General features: G+C 42.5%; 1 protein-coding gene across 1 annotated transcript; it reads right to left on the minus strand.

The window, feature by feature from the left end:
- Positions 1 to 1,684: 1,684 nt before the first annotated feature.
- mark3a (MAP/microtubule affinity-regulating kinase 3a) lies at positions 1,685 to 23,360 on the minus strand. Its single transcript, XM_068718128.1, is given in 13 exon segments — positions 1,685 to 1,830; positions 3,337 to 3,436; positions 5,020 to 5,040; positions 5,042 to 5,086; positions 5,088 to 5,162; positions 5,326 to 5,562; positions 6,975 to 7,031; positions 7,948 to 8,018; positions 10,198 to 10,263; positions 11,986 to 12,034; positions 17,993 to 18,046; positions 18,467 to 18,649; positions 22,608 to 23,360. Coding segments are annotated over 13 exon segments (1,155 nt in total). The 5' UTR covers positions 22,659 to 23,360.
- Positions 23,361 to 23,390: the final 30 nt, after the last annotated feature.

A 23,390-nucleotide genomic window follows, 5' to 3' on the forward strand; every position in this document is an offset into this window, starting at 1 on the left:
CTGTATTAATAACCAGGTTTATTCTACTGTACTAATAACCAGGGTTATTCTACTGTACCGATAACCAGGTTTATTCTACTGTACTAATAACCAGGGTTATTCTACTGTATTAATAACCAGGTTTATTCTACTGTACTAATAACCAGGGTTATTCTACTGTACCGATAACCAGGTTTATTCTACTGTACTAATAACCAGGGTTATTCTACTGTATTAATACCACGTTTATTCTACTGTACTAATAACCAGGTTTATTCTACTGTACTGATAACCAGGTTTATTCTACTGTACCGATAACCAGGGTTATTCTACTGTACTGATAACCAGGGTTATTCTACTGTATTAATAACCAGGTTTATTCTACTGTACTGATAACCAGGGTTATTCTACTGTACTAATAACCAGGTTTATTCTACTGTACTGATAACCAGGTTTATTCTATTGTACCGATAACCAGGTTTATTCTACTGTACTGATAACCAGGTTTATTCTACTGTACTAATAACCAGGTTTATTCTACTGTACCGATAACCAGGTTTATTCTACTGTACTAATAACCAGGGTTATTCTACTGTATTAATAACCAGGTTTATTCTACTGTACTAATAACCAGGTTTATTCTACTGTATTAATAACCAGGTTTATTCTACTGTACTAATAACCAGGGTTATTCTACTGTACTGATAACCAGGTTTATTCTACTGTACTAATAACCAGGGTTATTCTACTGTATTAATAACCAGGTTTATTCTACTGTACTAATAACCAGGTTATTCTACTGTACCGATAACCAGGTTTATTCTACTGTACTAATAACCAGGGTTATTCTACTGTATTAATACCAGGTTTATTCTACTGTACTAATAACCAGGTTTATTCTACTGTACCGATAACCAGGTTTTTTCTACTGTACTAATAACCAGGTTTATTCTACTGTACAATAACCAGGTTTATTCTACTGTACCAATAACCAGGTTTATTCTACTGTACTGATAACCAGGTTTATTCTACTGTACCAATAACCAGGGTTTATTCTACTGTACTGATAACCAGGTTATTCTACTGTACTAATAACCAGGTTTATTCTACTGTACTGATAACCAGGGTTATTCTACTGTACTAATAACCAGGTTTATTCTACTGTACTGATAACCAGGTTTATTCTACTGTACCAATAACCAGGTTTATTCTACTGTACTGATAACCAGGGTTATTCTACTGTACTAATAACCAGGTTTATTCTACTGTACCGATAACCAGGTTTTTTCTACTGTACTAATAACCAGGTTTATTCTACTGTACCAATAACCAGGTTTATTCTACTGTACCAATAACCAGGTTTATTCTACTGTACTGATAACCAGGTTTATTCTACTGTACCAATAACCAGGTTTATTCTACTGTACTGATAACCAGGGTTATTCTACTGTACCAATAACCAGGTTTATTCTACTGTACTGATAACCAGGTTTATTCTACTGTACTAATAACCAGGTTTATTCTACTTGTACTGATAACCAGGTTTATTCTACTGTACCAATAACCAGGTTTATTCTACTGTACTGATAACCAGGTTTATTCTACTGTACTAATAACCAGGTTTATTCTACTGTACTAATAACCAGGTTTATTCTACTGTACTGATAACCAGGGTTATTCTACTGTACTAATAACCAGGTTTATTCTACTGTACTGATAACCAGGGTGGGGTTTGTACCTCGGAGGCCTTCCTGCCCAGCAGCAGGTAGGTGGCTGTGATCTCGTCATACTTCATCTTGGCCAAAGACTCCTGGATCTCCTCCAGGTTGTAGCCCATCCCGACCATCACATCTGCACACAGACACAAGCCCAAACAAGACCTCATTTAAATCCATCACAACCATCATTTCAACTCTTGTTTCTTATATTTATGGCATTGTAACGATGTTATACTGCACAAAATACATTTTTGAGGAGGACTTAAACATTCCTGCAATTTTTTGAGCAAATATTCTATAAGTTGAATGTTTTCAAAACACAAAAAAACCAAACCCAAATGGAAATGACTCAGCCTGTCTGGGAGGAAAAGCCTCTCAGGCAGCGCTCTGAAAGCCGTGCTAATGCCATTATCTCGCTGGGTTTACGGCTCTCCTCTGCAGCTTTTTCACCGACTGACATCTTCTAAATTTTGGTGGAATTAAATCTTTCCGCACCAGCGTGGAGTAATCCTCCCCGGTAGACGCGACAAATTGAAGTAAACTAAAAACAACAAGCCGTCTCTGTTCTGTACCTGCAAACACTGAGCTGCAGCACAGGAGGAGAGGAAGAGGAAACAGAATCTGTGAGATTATAAAATCTCTCCCTTCTTTCTCACTTTCTCCCTCCTGCTCCCCCTCAACACTTTCACAGCACAGAAGTCTTCAAAGCAAATAATAACAGATACATATTTACGATCATTGAATGATATTCAAAAGTTTTTTTTAGTTTTTTTTTAAAGCTGCACGTTGTGAAAAGCGCGTCCGACGTGGAAAACACGACGCCGCTCTTCTTCATCCATCCGGTGAAGAAAAAGGCTTTTTTGGGGGAACGGTCACGTAAACGTTGGTCACAGCTGACGCCTCTTAAAGAAAAACGTTAACGAGGGTTTCCTGTTCCCTCACAGGCGGCTTCAGGGACGTCCTTCCAAAAGACTTAGCGACTCACTATTTAGCGTAATTAAGAAGCAAATTCTGCACAAAGTGACGCTCGTTTTAATTCCTATTTGCTTGTTTCCATGAAGCAATAATCCACCTTTGATTGATAAATATTGCCTCTGTGTGTGAGGCGATAATCGATTCATAAATGTATTACAGAGCTCTTAATGAGACATGAGCATTGTGCGAGGAGACCAACGTGTAAAACATTTACGTAACGAGATGAATGAGTCTGCAGGTTGTTTTTCACGTCTCGACAGCTTAAAGAATTCTTCTGTGAGAGACTTAAAATGTGTCGTTTTATTTGGGAAAAGATTTGAATGCATTATTCAGAGATCAGGAATCCTGAGCAACATTAAGACGTCTCTTCCTCAGATTCTCCGTGTGTCCCGGCTGACACATGGCCAACCAAAAGCTTTTTACATAAGAACCCCCCTCCCCCCCCCTCCCCCCCCCCCGCTCCTGTTTATTTATTCATCATCACGTTTCATCTTTTCTTTTAAAGCGCTACAGAGCTGAAATAATGAGAGCAGCTTTGTGTTTTTTGTGCGACCCCGTTAACGTTTATAACGCCTCGCCGCGTTTTCTCCAAAGACGCACGGACTGTTTCTGTAACGAGGAGAGATGTTTTCAGAACAACACATCGGGGCTCGGTTCTGCTTACCTATCCTCTTCTGATCCGTGATGTCCAGCTCTGGTTCAGTGTAAGGCTTGAGCTCGTCCTCTTCAAATCCTGCATTGATCCATCGGTCCTTCATGATTTGCTGCAAAAGCAAAAGTCAAACAGTTAGAAGACGACTGGTGTGGACGTATACGCTAAAATAAATAAATAAATAAATATTTAAAAAATAAATAAATAAATAAATATATAAATATATATATATATATATATATATATATATATATATATAAATAAAAATTTATAAAAAAAAATATTAAAATCTTTGGCAGTAAAAAGACGGGTCTAAAAATGTTTAATAAAAATAGAGAAAAATGTTTATCAGAGTTTCCCAGAAACTTTGACCAACAGTCCAAAATCATGTTCATGTTTTTTTGGAGTGTTTTCAGTTTGATAAAGTACATTTTTACTTTCACTTGAAGCTCTTTTAAAGAAACGGTTTACCGCCATTAAACAGTGACGTCCATATTGCTCTGCATCTCATTCGTTTGCCTCTTTATTTTTAATTTGCAGCTCTGATCAATAGCTCTCTGGGGGGGCGGTCAGACTTTGAAGAAACCACAGCTTCTCCCCTAATCCACGACATCCGAGACAAACAACGCGGAGTTTAAATCACCTACAAGACGGAAGCTCTCTCGTAAAACAAAAACACACGAGTGGTTTTAAACCCGCTCAGGTGCCAGAAACAGCTCCCGTTTCATCCGGTAGTGATGAGGAGCTGGTGTCAGGCGGGGCCAAACGCTCACAGCTGAAGAGACGCTCATCAACACGTTTCTGACAACGTGGTCGCAGCTCTGAAACGTCTCGCATCAAACACACGACTATTTTAATCTCCGCTCTGAAACAAACTATTTCTACTATTATCAGGTTATGAATCGTGTTTAATGTGACGACCTTTATCAACAGGTCCAAACTTGTAACCAGCCACAAAGCCAAAAAAAAAATATAACGCTCCATTCATAGATTGTAATAAATAGTGAAAATAGTGAGAACGTGCATCAGTTACTCAAAGAGACACCTTCACAATGTTTGTTTAGTCCAATCCTCAACGTTAATACTAACACAATGACATCATCTAGATGAGACATCGTCAACGGCACATCTTCACGTTTCAGAAACTGGAACCATCAAATGATTTTTTACGTAAAAAAATTGTAAAAGAAATAGTAAAAAGTTGCTCTTTTGAGCAAAAATCTTAATTTGTTGTTATTGTACTTAGGTACAGTACTCGAGTAAATGTACTTTCACCTCTGACGAAAGTCTTACAGCTGGAATGGAACCAGAGATTCTTCGGCCTGATGTGTTGTAGCCATTCGTCTACAGATAAAGAGTCTACACTGCCTCCTTTATCATTTTAACTCAACTTCACGGTCCTCTGACTCGACTGAGCTGGTTTCATGCGGTACCGTCGACTCGCGGGGTGAAGGCCAGGAAGTGAACAAAAAGACAATTTTGGTACGAACGCAAGAATGCCGATGCATTATTCATGGTTACAACATCAGAAAGAAGGAGGAGAGAGGTGGTCCGGGCAAAAAACAGGACAGCGTGGGGCGTCAGAGGACGGGGGGGGGGGACGGGGAGGACGGGGTTTGTTGGAGAGGTGGAGGATAGATGACATTCTCCGATGGCGCAGGAGGGGGTGAGATAAGAATTGAGAGGTATATTTACATTTTCTGCGTCCTCCACCTCACCCGAGAGTCCCCCGCTTGGACGGGTTGAGCACCAGGAAGCGTTTTGAGGAGGTTCTCGCAGTCCGTGGACATGTAGAACGGGATGCGGTACTTCCCTCTGAGAACGCGCTCACGCAGCTCCTGCAGGGAGGAGGAGGAGGAGGACAAGGACAACAACAACAACAACAAGACGTTAGTGGAAAATGAGAAGAACAACAAGTTTTCTTTTTCTCTCTACCAAAACCAAAACCTCAGACGTTTGAGCAGCACCGGATCACAACGGGCTCCTCCTCCTCGGTCCTACCTTGAGGTTCTGTCCGTCGAACGGCAGCGAGCCGCTGACCAGCGTGTACAGGATGACCCCCAGACTCCAGACGTCCACCTCGGGCCCGTCGTACTTCTTCCCCTGGAAAAGCTCCGGCGCGGCGTACGGCGGAGAGCCGCAGAACGTGTCCAGCTTGTTGCCCATCGTGAACTCGTTGCTGAAGCCGAAATCTGCGATCTTGATGTTCATGTCCGCGTCGAGGAGCAGGTTCTCCGCCTGAGGACAGACGCGAGAAGAGTTTGTTACTTATTCCTTTCATTGATCTACTCTAGAAACTGGTTATGCTAAGCTAAGCTAACTGGCTGTTATTGTACAGACATGAAAAAGGTTTGAATCTTCACATCTAACTAACAGCAAGACACTTAAAGAGCCCGTTCCTCAAACATGTGAACCATTTATTCTATCGTTTACAATTTAAAATGCCAGAAAAACTAAAACGTCTTCAAATCCCCCGACCAACAGACATTTGATTTACGATAAAACAAAAGAGAAAACAATGATCAAAACTGTAGCTTGACAAATTGATTGATCATTTATGCTCTGAATAGTTCCGTTTGATATAGTCGGATCTAACAGAAAGCAGTTCACATCTCCTTTGTGTCCAAAACATCTGCTCACACGCAGCTGGAGGCCAGAGACTAATTAGGAAGCTGAAGAAAAAGAAGCAGCAGAAGAAGAAAAACATCATCTTCCACTGAGCTCCAGGACTGAACCACGAGGGGTAAACAAGTCTCATTGTAACACGGCTGACCATAAGAAACCAAAACCTCAGCGGGGGACACCGCTGAGGCCTGAGGGACCCCTTTGCTTTCTCACACTCTGAGAAAGCAAAGGGACGTTGTGATGTGGTGCGAGCGGGTCTGAGAGGCGACGCCTACTTTATGGCGCAACGATGCGTTTAAAATAAATATTAAAAAGGTGGTTGTTCCGCTGAGAGGACGGAGTCAGGAAAAGGGCAAAGCGGAGAGCCTGGTTATGTGGCGTTTCTGTGTCGACAGCCGGTAAGACGAGAGTCATGAAGCGCGCCGGCGTCGGCTCGGTGACCTTTTCCATCCGCCGTGAGTCACAGCCGATGAGCCTCAGAAAAGGTGGAGACGCCTCCCACATTTAAACTCTTCACAGGATTACAGAGAAACACCAATACTACTGAAAACGGGTTATTTTTAGCTCCGTAATGCAAAGCGCCGTCTTTAATATGAACCTCCAACACAACGCCGCCCAAAAACAGACCCTGATATGATTAAAGCTTAACTGAGACTTCAGCAGAAAACTAAAACGTGGAGCCCTGAACGGTAAGACACAAAAATGACAAATATAATAAATTAATTTCTCAGTTAACCGTCCATAAAACATCAGAAAATCACAATTTTAAAAGGGGGCTGAAATATCTAAATTGTTCATTTTGGATTCTTTGTTATAATATTTGAATAACTATTTAAAAAACCTACACATATTTCAAATAAAAGCCATTTGAGACACATCGTTTAACCCTTAATAACCCAGTTCTGTTTGGTCTCTATACTGGAGGTCATGTCTGAACTCCAGAGAACTCCGTGACGTTGCTTCTGATAATTGCCCGTCGTGTGGCCGCATTGAATTCTGGTCGACTGAAAACAGTTGCTAATCACCTTGAGGTCTCTGTGAACAATGTGCTTCTGGTGGCAGTACTGCACCGCCGATACGATCTGCAGGAGGAAACAGAGACAAGCGAGGGTTTAGTGTTCTCAGGCTGTGATGAAGGATGTGGTGGAGGAAGAAGAGGAGATGTGGTCGACAGACAGGAAAGATCAAAACACAACGCAGGTGGGGCTGAAGACACCAGGAGGTGAGACAAACGGGTTTCCTTTGCAGAACACTTATCTCCCTCTCAGACCAGGGAACAGCTGTGAGGCGTTATTATTAAAAAAGAAAACAGAGTATTTAGCATCAGTTTTCATTTCTTGTATCTTCAGTGTGGTGATCAAACACTCTTACGATATCTCTTTACAGCTCCATGTGTGTGAAACAGATTCTGAGTCATAGCTTAGTTTCTGCGGGTTTTTTTTTTTCAAGCCTTGATTTTTTTGGCATTTTGGCCGTCGCCATTTTGTTTTTTTTTCTGAACCAGAAGTGACACTAGAGGATGGAGCAAACTACAGCCGAACGCTGAATAACACACTTTTCAGATAACTAAAATGTTGCACACAAACAACGTATAGTCCGGACATCACCGTGTTAGAGACCTGTCAATCAGCGTGTAGCCCCGCCCCTAAATCATCCCCTGCTTTATGGTCTGTTTGACTCTAAATGGAGCATAATGTACTAAATGCTGTATTGAAGAAGGCCTTGAAACGAGAGATTTGTTTCCTTTGTTTCCTTCAATGTGACCTAAGGTGAGGAACTAATTTACAAGTGTTCATTTCAGGAGTGAAGCATTGAAATCGTTGGCGTCTCTAGAATGTCCGAACCCTCCTTTTAACACAAAATAACTTTGAGTGACGGGGGGGGGGGAGGCGGGTCTGACGTCTGTCATCACTCTTGAAGACAGAGGACGTCTGTCTGAGGGGGAGGCGGGAGCAGAGGTGTGAAACCAGAACACTGCAGGGGGAGAAAGCTGGGTACCTGTCTAAATTTAGCCCTGGCCTCTTTTTCCTTCATTCGCCCATGTGCAACCAGGTAGTCGAACACTCTCTCTGCAGAAAAACGAGAGAGACAAAGAGAAAGAGAGAGAGACGAGAGAGAGAGAGAGAGAGAGAGAGAGAGAGAGAGAGAGAGAGAGAGAGAGAGAGAGAGAGAGAGAGAGAGAGAGAGAGAGTTAGAGGATGACAAAGAGAGCACTGAATGAGACTGAACAGAAAAAACAAGATAGAAACAACAAAGTGAGTCACAACCTTTTTGCGAATTCGCAGATAACTTTTTTTTTCTTCTCTGGAGCAGCTGGCCTGCACCGTCACCCATGTGCATGTTTGGAGGGCAGTTTGTTGTTGACCATATTGAGGAGGAGAGCTCGGAGCCGCTTCCTCCACCGGAGGCTCAAAGCTGCTGCCGAGCAGACCCTTCCCTCGGCCCACACTTCTGCACACTTCCAGCCAAAAACGTGACCGCGCTTAACGCTCGTGTGCTAATTAAACACGAGTGGCTGGCGTCGATGCGTGTGTGTGTGTGTGTGTGTGTGTGTGTGTGTGTGTGTGTGTGTGTGTGTGTGTGTCCGTCCATACCGGAGGACAAAACAGGAACTAAACTAAACAACAAGCAAGGAAAAAGCGCCCTCACTTTTCTTGAGTCCTCGAAACCCTCCCACTCTCTCGGCGCTGACCTGCAGAGGCGGTCGGAGTGTTCGCTTCTGTACTTCACAGCTCCAGAAAAGCAGCAATCCGCGGCTGCTCTGTGACTCAGCCGCTACAGACGCTAGTGTGGCAGCTAACACTTTGCACGTCAGAGCTAAAAGGGCACGGCGTGTGCTGCACATGGGGACGAGATCAGGGAACAAAAAGATGGAACCCAGGAACACGTGCCGGTGGAGAAATCTGGATCATGTAACGCGTGTGGAACGGGAAGATAGAAAAAGCAACTTCTTGAGCCACATTGCCCAAACCGAGTTGCCCTTGTTTGAACGCAATCGGCCTCTGATCCAGCACCACATACTACCAACATGGCCCTCGATGGACGTCTCGTGAAACTTCAACATTTCAGTCAAACATCTGAGAAATCTGAGAAACATTACATTCGTTTAATTTAAGATCGAGGATCGGCGCTCCCGTCTCGGCGGTGATGCGATTTGCTCCTCGGCGAGCACGTCTTCGCCGTCTCGCCGCTGGACTCCAGGAATCAATGGCGAGATGTGGCTTTTAGGCGTCCTTGTGTGACGCTGCATCTCAATGAGAATTTACAAGAAGCTTTCACAAGAGAGCATCCGGTGGAAAGACGCTCGTCTTTGATTTTAGGATGCAAAGCTTTAAAAGATCCAATGGACGCAACACTGAGATGCCACTTCCTGTCCGCTCATCATGGAGGCTTTTCCTCATTCTTCTTCTTCTTCTTCTTCACTTGCTGCAACACAAAGTCACTCGAATGCGTCTGATCAGAACTCAGTTGTTGCGATGCTACCTGGCTGATCGGACAGTGATCGGATATATTTTGTGGTCAAAGAAACGGATTCAAACTTTTAGTTTGACCTTCACAATAAAAGCCCCAGTCATTTTTTTGCTACTTTCTCTTCCTCCCTGCCTTGGTAATAGACTTGTTTTATTGAAAAATAGCCGACAAACAAAACTCTGCTATTTCAGTGATAAACATTTAATTTTCTAAATATTCTTCACAATAAAAGTCCTCCGTTTCATCTTGAAGCAGCATCAGGAAACGTGTTCATCAGCAGTAAATTAAAAGACTCAGACTGACTTATATTAGCAGGCGTTTCCACTCTTTTATGTGCAAATTGAACACTAAGTGCTCTAGTCTGTGTTTTGAAGTGTAGATGACGATATGGTGCTTCGTGTTACGGACTACGGTATAAAGTCCTCTCACTCAGATTTGTGTTTTCTTCAGGTCGAGGTGGAGTCTGCAGACTATATGCAGCTCTCAGTGGGTTTAAATTATTAACGCGGCACGTGTCACACTTTGGTGTTAATAAATGATACTTGGGTCGCTGGGAGCGGCACACGGCGTGCAGGTTCCTACATCTGGTGTTCTGATGTTCGCTTTCAAACACATTCACCGTCTCCCTCTGCAAACAGTCGCTTGTTTCACGTCGATGCTTCAGCGCGAGGACGGACGCGTCCTTTCATTTCTAAAACGCCTTTTCCTCCAACTAAAGGAGGCCGTGTCTCAGTCAGACAGGCTCCACGTGTTACAACAGTCTTATTTCTGTCTCACCTCCGCTGGCGTACTCCATCACCAGGTAGAGCGTCCTCTCCGTCTCAATCACTTCAAAGAGCTTCACTGGAGGAGGAAGAGAGGAGACATTATAAATATTAACATAATTCAACTTATAAAAGATGGAGGAGATTCAGACAGATGGTTAGAAATTCATGGCCACTAATGACAAAACATCTTCCAGTGAAGTCACGTGGATCTCACTGTGTGTGTGTGTGTGTGTGTGTGTGTGTGTGTGTGTGTGTGTGTGTGTTCAACATTAAAGATGTGAGACGTTTTTGCTGGGAAGCTCCATAAATGAAAGAAATTAAATACAATAAATATAATAAAATATATGCAACAATAAAAATATCCATAAAAGAAAAAACAAACGGTAAAGAAGTTGCATATTGCACAAGGGATGGATTACTTGTGATTGATCTGTGTGTGTGTGTGTGTGTGTGTGTGTGTGTGTGTGTGTGTGTGTGTGTGTGTGTGTGTGTGTGTGTGTGTGTCGTGACCACGTAAGCACAGCATTGAGCCGATCTTAGCAGCACTCGATATTTACTGCACGGTCCAAAAGCCGCAGTGTGTTCGGCTCGGAGATATAAAAAGAGGGCTAAATATAGACGAGGTGGGCTGGAAGACAGCGAGGGAGCGATGGAGAGCATTCACCGTCACCCGGGTAATTATATTCACATGTCAGCAGAGGAAGCCAAGCAGTGCCGGGGAGAGGAAGGTAAAAGTAATTAGCGGGGAATCCCGCCTCCTTATAACCAAAACGCACCATGGCAGGCTGTGTGTGTGTGTGTGTGTGTGTGTGTGTGTGTGTGTGTGTGTGTGTGTGTGTGTGTGTGTGTGTGCTGTTCAAATAAGTTCATGAACAAGAGAAGGAGTGCAAAGTGTCCTTAGATGCTTTTCTTTATATTATATATTTTTTTTATTTTAATCTATTTCCTTTCTACGTTCCTTTCTGCGTGCTGGTAAATGCATTGTGGGTATTTATTTATTAAAGATGGCGACCGTCTGAAGAAGAGCCTGGAGCTTGAAACGTCGCACAGCAAATAAAATATGGACGTCAATTATTTACTTCAATTTTATTTGCTTTGAAAAAGTATTTTTTTGGTCTCTTTTTGAAAAGAAAAACCCTGTTATTGTTGTTGTTTTAATAACCTGAATATTTTCCTTCAGTTGTCTTAGGAAATTATGTTTTTTTTGTGCCAAACATTAAGCGAAGAGCTGGAGACTCTTCAGACGAACTGCTGATGAAAACAATGATCTGGAGTTGGGACATGAGGACATGTCTCCTCTCTGCTGCAGCTCATGCCGTGCTTGTGACGACGTCGGCCTCTTGTTATTGCAGCGGTTTGGTGTTAGTTGGCATTTCCTCTCACAGCTGGATGTTTGATGCCACAGAGTGTTCTGCTCATAAAGCGGCTTCCTTTCTAACCTCAGGGTCAGCCTCCAGTTTAAGTCCGGTCCGGTTAGTCTAGAAGACAAACTCCGGGTCGTAGTGTTCTGTGGATCGCTGCCGGGTTCAAACTTTAACATTCCCAAGGATTGTTTGATTGTAAAGGACACTCAGTGATCTCCTCCGACATCGTGAGTGACCCAAAACAAAATCAAAAAGGGAACTAAAAAGCTGAATCAGCAAGTAAAAACAAGCTGATGAAATAGCGGCTGTGCTGCAGGAGGATCATGTGACCGTCCGGTGACAGAAAGGTCAAAGGTCAGAGAGCCCTGCGTGTCTAGAGTCCTCGAGCAGAGACACCACACGTTCATATTCAATCATGTGTGAGACCCACTTACCTATATTAGGATGATTCAAAATCTTCATTATTCTAACTTCTCTGAAGAGCTGAAATGACAAAGAGAGAAGAAATGTTTGTAGGTTTATTGTTATTTAAAAAGGGAGATGTTTGATCCCAGGACAGGACAAATAGAAAGAGTAGTAAACTTAAATAAGAAGTGGGTAAAAAAAATAATGACGAGAGCGGTGACATATTTTACTTAAAGGTTGGTCAACTTTATGAGTGAACACCAAGCAAGACCGCCCCACCGGCTGCTAGCGGCTAACGCTAACTAGCTCTCGTCCTGCTGATTTCAACAAGGATGTGCAGGAAGAAATCAGGCTGCATGTCGATAGAGAGATCACTGCGTCCCAAAGACGTTTACTACTGTCCTCCGAACGAGCCACGATAGTACTCCAAGTACTGCAGAAGAACAAGTACCGGAAAAAAAAACTAGGGAAATACATCATCAAACGAATACTTTACAGAGTCCTTGTACCGCCGTGTCTCTTTAAGAAGCACTTTCACTTACATTAACTCAACAGCAGTGTGACCTTACTTATTAAGTAGCACTTCCATGTCGCAAAGCAATAATGAAGGCATCATTTAAATGTAAAAGGTGTTCACACACACACACACACACACACACACACACACACACACACACACACACACACACACACACACACACACACACACACACACACACACACACACACGCCTTTGTACTGCAGCAACATCAGCACATTAGTCGAGGAAATGTGATCATTTCGTCACCGCAGAAACCCACAGACCAGACACCGGAGTCCCCCGCATGCCTCCGCATGCACCGTCACGTCTCCACCGCTAACAACGAGACAGTCGATGGACACACGCTCTCCTCCGCGTCCACGGTGACCACACCGGCAGATCTGAAACGGCCAAAAGTGCTTCTGAAAGCCTCCCGCCGTACGAGGGCCCGAAAGGAGAGGAAGAACCGAGTAGCTGTGTATTATTGATCGGCTGTTAGCTACACCCAGCCTTCCTCCCTTCCACAAAAATATGAACAGGCATCAATGTTTCATGCGGCGGGAGTAGCCACAGTGTTTGCTTACGGACGAACAAATCGAGAGTCTCTCGTAGCCAGAAAACTGAAATACCTTTAAAGCAGACGTACGAACGTCTTCAAAAACAATCTAGCTGCTCCATTTATGACATGAAACAAAGCATTCTGGGAAATGTAGTACAATCAAAACAGATGAGACAGGAAATGGTATGGAAACTACGTTAGTGTTGGAATAATTAGTTAAGTTTAATGAAATGATTTCATAAATTATTTTTAATCAAAATGTTTACATGATTGTGATGTAGAAAACCTAATATTTCTTCTCAATAAGAGGGATTTGTTTCATATCACTGGGTATTTATATCTTTATACTTTTTCTTTCACAAAATGTGAAGACATGAATCTTTCATATTTATGAGACTATCAATACGTTCCATGATTCTCTTTCTTTCTAGTTTCTACTAATGTTGATGTCATCTGTCTCCATCCTTCCGTTTCTGTCCAGAAAACACCAAAAATAAAGTAGTGTTCACAGATAAGTATCACTTTTTTAAAACGCTAGTCATTCTGAACCACCACATCCTGCAGCCAGCGCCGGCTGTGGGAGGAACGGAGATCATAAATCTCACTTCAGACACAACCGAGGGGTTAATTATGAGCTCCAGTCAGCGGGGCCTTCAGGACCGAGTCGACCGGTTTGGAAGCCGTGTTCACTAAGTGAGCCAGGACATGTCTGAGGAGGAGGAGGAGGAGGAGGAGGAGGAGGAGGAGGAGGAGGAGGAGGAGAGCCTGAGGGCTCCTCACTGTCACTACACTCAGACTGAGATCATTACACTGAAAATAGGAACAAATCTGAGCTGGAAGGAAGAGCATCTTCATCTGATAACTAGAGAACCGGACAGATACAGTCAAGTTAATACTTCTTTCTAGTTTCCGACAGTCCTTTTGACAGTACATGGAAGTACTTTGTCAGGTATGTGATGCAGTAAACAGAGTTAGTGGAGGAAAAACAACCAAACAGCAGATGATTCACCACATAACAGGACGGTGAGGTCGAGTCCGTAAAGCCGCCGGCGATCCAGTCATTCCACCGCAGCGACGCAACGAAGAAGTCCCGATCACAAGAACCACGTCAGTGTGATCGATACCAAGCTCCTTCAGCACCAGCAATACGGTGTGAGGGTGAAGTCACACCGTCAGTCACACCGTCAGTCACACCGTCAGTCGACTTCCCTTTGTTGCATGTTCCTCAGCTATAACTGATCCGAGGCTCATCAACAGAATGCATGTTTCTGCTGATCTTCACTCGCAAAGAGTGACATCAGCTGACAATGATGGACGTCTGTGCAACGTTCTCGCAGTAATTCAACCCCCCCCCGGTGTTTATTTCATTAAAAATGAATTTTTAGAAAAGGAGAAACTTGCTTCTCAGTTATTTGTTCGCTCTGAAGCTCGGGTGTTATTGTTCCCATCTGGACAAACAAATCTACCTGAGGGAATAAACACTCTGGTTCAAATTAACCCAGTTCAGCACACGAGTTCAGGAAGTTATGAGCAGAACTTTAGCACCAAGTTATGAGTTGAAGAAATGTCTCAACGGCTAATCGCTCTTTGTTTTCGTCTGATTTCTGCCTCCAGGTTGTGAACGCAACATGAAAAACAAAACCTCAGCAGAGTTTACATTTAATCAAGACTCCACGCGTCACACGCTGACCTATGACCACAACAAGACCATCAGCAGGCTGAATCAGGACAGGGAGGAGGAGGAGGAGGAGAGAGAAGGAGGAGGAGGAGAGAGAAGGAGGAAAAAGAAGAAGAAAGGAGGGAAAGAAGAAGGAGAAAAAAGAAGAAAGAAAAGAAGGAGAAAGAATAAGAAAGAGGAGGAAGAGGAGGAGAAGAAAAAGGAGGAGGAAAGAAGAAGGAGGAAAAGAAGAAGAAGGAAAAGGAGGAGGAGAAGAAGATGGGTGAGAAGGAGGAAAAGAAGAAGGAAAAGGAGGAGAAGAAGGAGGAGGAAAAGAAGAAGGAAAAGAAGGAGGAAAAGGAGGAGGAGAAGAAGAAGGATGAGAAGGAGGAAAAGGAGGAGAAGGATGAGGAGAAGAAGGAGAAGGAGAAGAAGAAGGATGAGGAGAAGACAAAGAAGGATGAGGAGAAGAAGATGGATAAGGAGAAGACAAAGAAGAAGGATGAGGAGAAGGAGGAGAAGGTGAAGAAGAAGGATGAGGAGAAGAAGAAGGACGAGGAGAAGAAGGAGGTGAAGAAGAAAGATGAGGAGAAGAAGGAGGTGAAGAAGTAGGATGAGCAGAAGAAGGATGAGGAGAAGAAGAAGAAGAAGGATGAGGAGAAGAAGGAGGTGAAGAAGGAGGATGAGGAGAAGGAGGTGAAGAAGGAGGATGAGCAGAAGAAGGAGGTGAAGGATGAGCAGAAGGAGAAGAAGAAGGATGAGCAGAAGAGTGGGAGCTGAGAGCGTTGAGCTGGTGACAGATGTGAAGTCGACTCAGCTCCTCTAAACTATTAAGAACAGAGGCTGAAAATAAACATTCAGCTTCAGAGACGCTGAGACGCCGTCAGCCTCTCTCCAGCTCTCTGTTACATAACAGGTCAGGTTAGAGGAGCAGAACAAAAACAGCACATCCAGTTCCTCAAAACCCGTCCGTACCTGAACGCAACGTTTCAAAACACACACACACACCTGAGGTCCCCGATGACGTTCAGTCGAGTCTTAAAATACCAACAGAGTCAATGTTTTAAAGTCACTGCCAACAGATCCCGTTAAAAAGACCGCAAATCACTCAAACTTGCCGTTTTTGCAACCAGTGAACAGGAAGTGACCATATTAGGAAGGCGGAGGAGTGACGTAGACGTCTCAGGTAGAGACCTGTCAATCACAGTGTAGCCCCGCCCTAAAGCATCCCCTACTTCATGGTCTGTTTGACTCTAAATGGACCATAATTTAATAAAGTGAACATCATGCTGCGCCACTCTTTGCATTCTTTCCTTTCACAATAAAAGCCCTAGACATGTACGCGGCATCACTAATGAATACACATTTGGGGCTCTAGCGGCTTTTTCAGATTCTTTTTTTTTATAGTTTTTTGGGGATTTAAAAAGGAAATCCTGACATGCATCAGACTGGTGGCTGATTATATAGGAATGGTTCCTCATTTTGAGAAATATGCTTATTCTGCTTTCTTGCTGAGAGTTAAACGTCAAGATCGACACCACTCGCATATCTGTATGTTCAGTATGAAGCTACGACCAGCTAGCTTAGCTTAGCAACTGGAAACAGGTGGAAAATGCTAGCCCGGCTCTGTCTAAAGCTCACCAATTCACACGTTTATATTCTTGGTTTATTATGGAGAAAACTAAGTGTAATAACAAAATGTTTATGGGAATTTATGTGCCGCACTATTTCTTGTCCAGGACCAGTAACTTCCTAGAGTCCGGTCTTCATGCTAAGCTAAGCTAATTGATTGTTGGCTTCGTAAATAGTCGGTGATTGAGCTTCATCCCCTTCAAATGTTCCACAAATCTATTCAGGGTTTCCTAGAACTCTGAATATCCAACTCATCAACCAGGAAAGACAGAAACACAGAACGTGTATAAATAGAACCATGTGACAGGAATGGGAACATTTAAAGTGTCAATCATTAAAAAAAAAAAAAAAAAAAAAGAAGTATATTAAGAAGTGATTTCTTTTTTGAAGTGTGTTCCAGTTCCTTAAAATAAACATTAAAGGAAATCTGAATCCCTGCTGAGCAGCAGCAGGAAAAAAAATAATAACCTGACAAATTCCTTGACGTTTAAGCAGGAACCTAAAAAAACAACAAAAAAACAACAAGGGCCGCTCACACAAAGCCCCCCCGCTTTGTGTGAGCGTGGACAGCGGCGTCATGACTCAGTGTTTCTGGTATCACAGCCAACGGGCCTCTGAGACACAAAGGACACGATCAATGGAGCTTTGGAAAAACTGATGGAAAACCAGCAGCCGATCGCTGGGAGGGACGAGGGAGAGGGGAGAGGAGAGAGGAGCGCTGGGCGGCGGCTGAACATCAACACATCATCACCAGCAGCAGCCATCGCCGCCAAGCTATGCCCCGCCCCCTCTCCTCCTGTCTGATGAGCTGAAAAACCCTCCGGAGCTGCAGAGTCAATATCGCTCTGACTTCCACGAAACCACTTCCAGACCGACAGACACAGCCAAAATGTTACACACACACACACACACACACACACACACACACACACACACACACACACACACACACACACACACACACACACACACACACACACACACACACACACACACACACACAGACAGACAGACACAGACAGACAGACAGACACACACCTTGGTAATGAGTGAACACAACTTTAAACGAGAATCAGAAAAAAAGAAGAAGCGTTCACACTGCATTTTAAAAGCAGATCAACCTGCTTCCTGATTAAACAGGAAAAAAATAAACTGTCACTCACACAGTTGCATGGCAACCAAACAAAAGTGGACATTTTCAGTTTCTCTATGGGGTCAATAAATGTTCCTAAAAACAAAAGGCCTCTTTTTAAAAGAGCCCCTACATGTTTGATTTACTTCATTTTCCTGAACAGAAACTATAACTTAACTATACTGTTAAGGTGATTCAAATCCGATCAAATATTATTTACTGTCCTGAAATGTACTTTTAGTGTACTTCGATGCTGATGCGTAGTAGGATTTTGAATGCAGGACTTGTACTTGTAACAGAGTATTTGTACACTGTGGTATTACTACTCTTACTGTAGTAAAAGACCCGAGCACTTCTTATAATAGTCGATGATTAGCCGAGGCCTCCCACTGAAATCACAAAAGCTCTCAACACATGCTCAGTCCCAGCATGCACTGCTTCCCGTTTACACAATTAATACCCAATCTGTTGTGCTTCATGAATTTATAAACTAACTGAGCCTCAGCGTGAGAGTAGAGGGGGGGGGGAGGGATTACCTTCTGAAGGCTGTTTGGGTTCAGCTGCGTCTTGTCTATTATCTTAATTGCCACCTGTGGAGAGAAAAGAAACGTTAAATAGGAGAGGAGGAGGAAGATGAAAATCAATCAAAACGAGCAGAGAGACTAAACATCTCATCTTTTAAAGGCTTTACAGACAATCTGAGAGCAGTAAGAGTTTAAACTTATATACCATAACAGATTAAAGAGGAGGTGGAGAGCGCTTGGTTAAAATGTAAAAGCTTTCTCTTTCTGCTCATCAATTATGAACAAATCAAAACGCTCAGCAGCTCCGCCGGAAACCAGCCGTCGAACTTCAGACTTCTTCTCGTCTGTAAGCCACAAACTGAGGAGAAGATCCAGTAGCTTCTGGTTTCAATCACCGGAGTTCGTAGTTCTAGCTCAGAGTGTCGAGGTTTGACTTGATGCTGCGTCTCAACATTTCATTTAGTTGAATTCATTAAAGCGCCTCACCTCTCTGCCGGTGAGGATGTGTCGGGCCAGTTTGACTTTGGCGAAGTTCCCCTTGCCGATGGTCTTGAGCAGCCGGTAGTTGCCGACGTGCGGCTGCTGCGGCTCCTCGGAGCCGCGGGATCGAACGCCGGTCCGGGCCGAGCGCGTGCCGACCTCCTGGCGTCCATTGCTGTGAGACGTGTGCTGTGAGGATTAAAATGAAAGAGAGAGAGAGCGTTTTAGAGGAACACGCTGTGACTCAGGTTGACCCAGCGTGACGTTCCCACTCGCACTCCGCAGGAAATTAAACAGATGATATTTATAGTTGGGCCGATAAACTCAGCGGTTTACAGGCAGCTTCATCACTTCAACCAAATATCAGAGCAAATAAAGATATTAACACACAGAACTGGAACATCACATCTTTAAATCCACGTTTAAAAACTTTAAAGTGACATTTTTATGCTTTATGTGAAGCACTATGTGCCGTACAAATAAACGTGCCTTTCTTTGCTGATTAATTGTTTCATCATTTTGTCAATGAAATATAAAAAAAAAAATAGTGAAAAGCATCCAGAGTCTAAAACATGTAAAATACTTGTTCATCACTTTATAAATCATATAACAGGAAAAGCTTGAAATCCTCACATTCCATGGATTGGACTCAGTTAATCGTCATTATTTTCTTGCTAAATTAATTAAAATGATTTCATCCATTATCAAAATTGTAACAGATTAAATTCCCCCGTTGAGCTAAATCCTCTGAGAAGCAAACTGCTAAATTAAAACCATGTTAATGAAATTAACGATTATCTGAGTTGGAACATTTTCCGATGCTTCTGGATGACGTTTGATTAAAATCATATAAAATGTCTCCTACACAGCGACTGAGCTCACGTTCTCACACGAGGAACCCAGAACCCAACAGAACCCATGTGAGCCGGTTGACGAGCAGAATCTCTGTTTTTAAATTGTATCGTTAGAAGAATATATTCAGAGGTCAAATGGATAAAAACAACTTAATTTAATTACAATCAAAGACTAACTGCAGTCTGATGTCAGGATTGATTTTTTTTTTTTTTTGGGGGGGGGGGGGGGGGGGTTGCTGTGTTCAAAAGCCCCCCAACAGCTATAAATAAATAAATAAATTAGACAGATACTCGGGGCGGCCTCGGTATCGACTGTCCCACCGATGCCTCATTAACAGCGGTGCCCTCTGCCCATCCCCAAACTAACTGACCCCATTCAGCCTGCAGACAATGAACAGGGCCCACAGCCACCAGAGGAAATGAAGAACAAGAGTTCAGACTGTTACACAAAGAGAGGAGGAGGAAGAAACCTCTACTTTATTAAATGGGAGTGTTCCTGAGGAGTGAAATATAAAGACATAACGGTGTCACATTCTATGAGCAGATATTACAGCAGAAATAACATCTAACAGAATATAAAGTTACAACATCCCAATAAACTCCAGAATCCTCCGTGAGAATTCCTCCACAGATACCACCAGATGAAATATGCCATAAACCTCAATGAGGTCACTTTAAACCACACACACACACACACACACACACACACACACACACACACACACACACACACACACACACTATAAGTCACTGAAGGAATATTTTAGGCCTCCTACAGTGATAGCAGGAGAGATAAAAATAGGATAAGGTCACTGTTGAATACCACAGAAGAAGAAGAAAATAAAAGCCTGTGGGACACAAACTGTTTTTCCACTTCCAACATATCATCTGCTAATCATACAAGGACACAGAAATACGTTACGCTTCCATGTTTTCTGGCTAACGAACTATTCCCTCTAACTTTTAAGCCCCGGTAAAGTTTGCCGGTTCTGTTTTCCGCCGGTTACTCACGAGGCTGCGGTGTCTCCTGGCTGCCTGGGAGCCCGTCATGTTTCTACCGGACACCGATGGAGCCCATAGAGACTCCCACTACGACCAGACCGCCCCAACTCTGAGCCCAGTTAACCACAGAGAGACGGGGGGCACGCCAAAACCCCGGAAACATGGATAGTGTCCTTTCAGAGTAAAAGCACCGAGACAGCTGCTTTCAGTGTTGGAAAGACGCTGTAGTGGTGGGACGTAACTAAGTACATCTGCTTCAGTACTGCCTCTTACATACAAGTCTGAGGTACTTGTACTTTACTACAAGTACTTGCACTCCATTCTGGAAGCCATGGTTGTAGTTTTCACTGCATCACATGTATTTGATAACTTGAGTTACTTTGTAGTTTAACAATGTGAAATGATTAACATGAGCTCCACCTGGTCCAGCTGCTACATTAAAGGTACACTACATGAATCCATGAATGTTTATACTCCAGTAACATGTATTACTCTGAAAGGAGATGTTCTGCAGGAAGAGTACTTCCACTTTTGGTATACTTTGATGCTAATACTTCTCTACTTATATTAGTACAATGTTGAATGAATCTTCTACACTGTTGTCTCGATACTGAAATAAAAGATCAGAATTCTTCCTCCACCACTGATACTACATACTCAATCAGAATATACTGCATATTGTCAACTGAAGTACACACAAAAGAAACTGTTTATCACAAATGTACACCAACACGACCTCTTCCACTCAACTTCATATTTTTCAGAATTATTGTAAGCCAAATGTAGATGAATATTCTAGCATTAAATATGTTTTCTACAGTAAATTATTATTATTATTATTATTATTATTATTATTATTATAATATAAGTGAGCTCCGGGGCTTTTTTCCTCTTGACTGAAACTCGCGGTCCATCATCGGACAGTCTGAAGAGCCGCAATGCATTCTGGGGGCGGTTGATTTTGTCCAATGAGCTCACGTCTCATAGAGACCATCTTCATTATCAATTTAACTGTTGAGTATTATCTCAGTTAATCAATATAAAACAGAGAACACAAGAATGACGTCACGTCTGCAAACGTCTTGTTCTTGCAACGATTTTGTCATAACTTGATGTCATCTCGGTGGGTTTTAACCGGTTAAATGAATACAAAATATTTCAATATATTGCTTCTGCTGGTTTCCAGTCGTGTCTTGGTGAAAACTGAAAGGAGCCCGGTTGTCTGCAGGGATCAATAAAACGTCTCCACGTCTTATTGATAAGTCTCATGTCATGAGTCATGACATTCTGACGATCACACACACACACACACACATCAGAGTATTTATATTTTCATAACTTATTTAACCCACTGAATTCATGGCAAACAGGAACAAAAACGCTCAAAAAGATTAAGTTTGGATTACAGCATTCAGAAAAACTACAAAGCAGTTATAGAAATAGTAGATTTAGTTTTTGATGTTTATTTCATTTTTGTTTAAATATCTTTAAGGTTTTTAGACAATTTGTCAGAAAAAGCAAACCAATTTAAAAATGGTGCCTTCAATTTAGGAAAACTATAAACAGACATTTTACACACTTTTAAATGTTAGAGGAATTACCCAATAAGTGAAATAATAGTAAAATATATTTATATATATTTTTGTCAGGAAAATAAATAATTTTAAGTCTTCAGTTAAGTTTGGTATTTACAATTCTATTTTTTCTTCAAGTTTCAAATGCTAGAAAATAATGACAGATACGTTGTTCATGTATTACGACAATGCTATGATGCCTGTATGACAAACTGGAGATGAGTTTAATTTTTTAAATCCTGACCGGAAGCTACATTGTCGCTACCTCGACAACGCTCTTTCGGACATGAGAATGAGTTGGTCACGAGGAGGCGGGACTTGTGAGGACTAACGAGGGAAGCTGAACGGTTGAAACCTTTTGAGTGACAGCTGGGGAGAGCCAATAGCGAGCCCGGACAGAAACTACTGTTGCCTGCCAGAATCAGCAGGCAAAGTACTGTAGTTTAGTTCCTCGGTTGGGCCTAAATATCTACATCATAACTACCTTTTTTAAAACGTATTACAAGAATATAATTTGTATGTAAATAAATCCCAAGAAATTAAATTAAAGAGCTTGTTTGACGTAGAGGATATGCTTGTTTACCATTAAGGTAACAAAGTGTGAAACAATTAGCTATAACATATAAGTCCAATTATGCAACATAATCAGCACAATATCCACTCCTCTTTAAATGACATTTGACAGAAATACCCAATAAACAACCCGTTGATACTCACACTTTCAGTCACCTTCTCGTTGACCGTTGGCAAAGGAGTTTTTGTTGACATCTTTTTTATTTGTCCTTAATCCCACCAGTCGACCGTCTGATGTCCCCAAAAAAATAAAAAATGTCACACCTCCTTCAGTCCGGTAACAGAAACAAACCCCGAGATTATTGCGTTGTGACAATTTTCAAAAAACCAACCCGGACGAGTTAGAGAGGAGCACCTGAACTGTTAGGGACCGAAATTAGAAAAAAAATAAATCCCTCACTTAGAAAAAAATAAAAAAAATAGCATAACAATCTTATGTTCACTTATTCACATGGCGCGTGCATACCGCTCGTGCCCCCCCACCCAGGTGTAAAGAATCAAATCAGTGTCCGTCTGTCCTTTTTTTGTTTGAGTCAAGTGAAGCTAACTAAACTAGGCGCTGTCGGTCGACACTTCTACAAAAAAGAAGAAGAAGAAGAAGGCTTTTTCTTTTTTCTCCCCACAACTGTTTAAAAAGAAGCCATGGCGTCGAGTGTCAGCTGCCGATGTTTCCAGGAGGGATTCACGAGGTTTCGGTGGCTGAAATACTCGCCGTCGACTCGGATTTCTTCCATCTCCGACGACCCAAAGTGAAGCTGCTCTGTCTGTTTTAGGTGGGACCAAAATGGCTACTCAGCGGCTGGGCTGGATTATGCTGCGTTCAGGGATCCCTGCCAGACTCCGACGTCAGAGTTTTCAGAGTCAGAAGCAGTCAAACAAACCAACTGTTATTTTCACTATAAACAGTGGTGGGGAGAAGTACATTTA

Source organism: Cebidichthys violaceus, unplaced genomic scaffold, assembly GCF_023349555.1.
Source record: "Cebidichthys violaceus isolate CVI_PGR_0920_01 unplaced genomic scaffold, fCebVio1.0.p SCAF_22, whole genome shotgun sequence".
NCBI lineage: Eukaryota > Metazoa > Chordata > Actinopteri > Perciformes > Stichaeidae > Cebidichthys > Cebidichthys violaceus.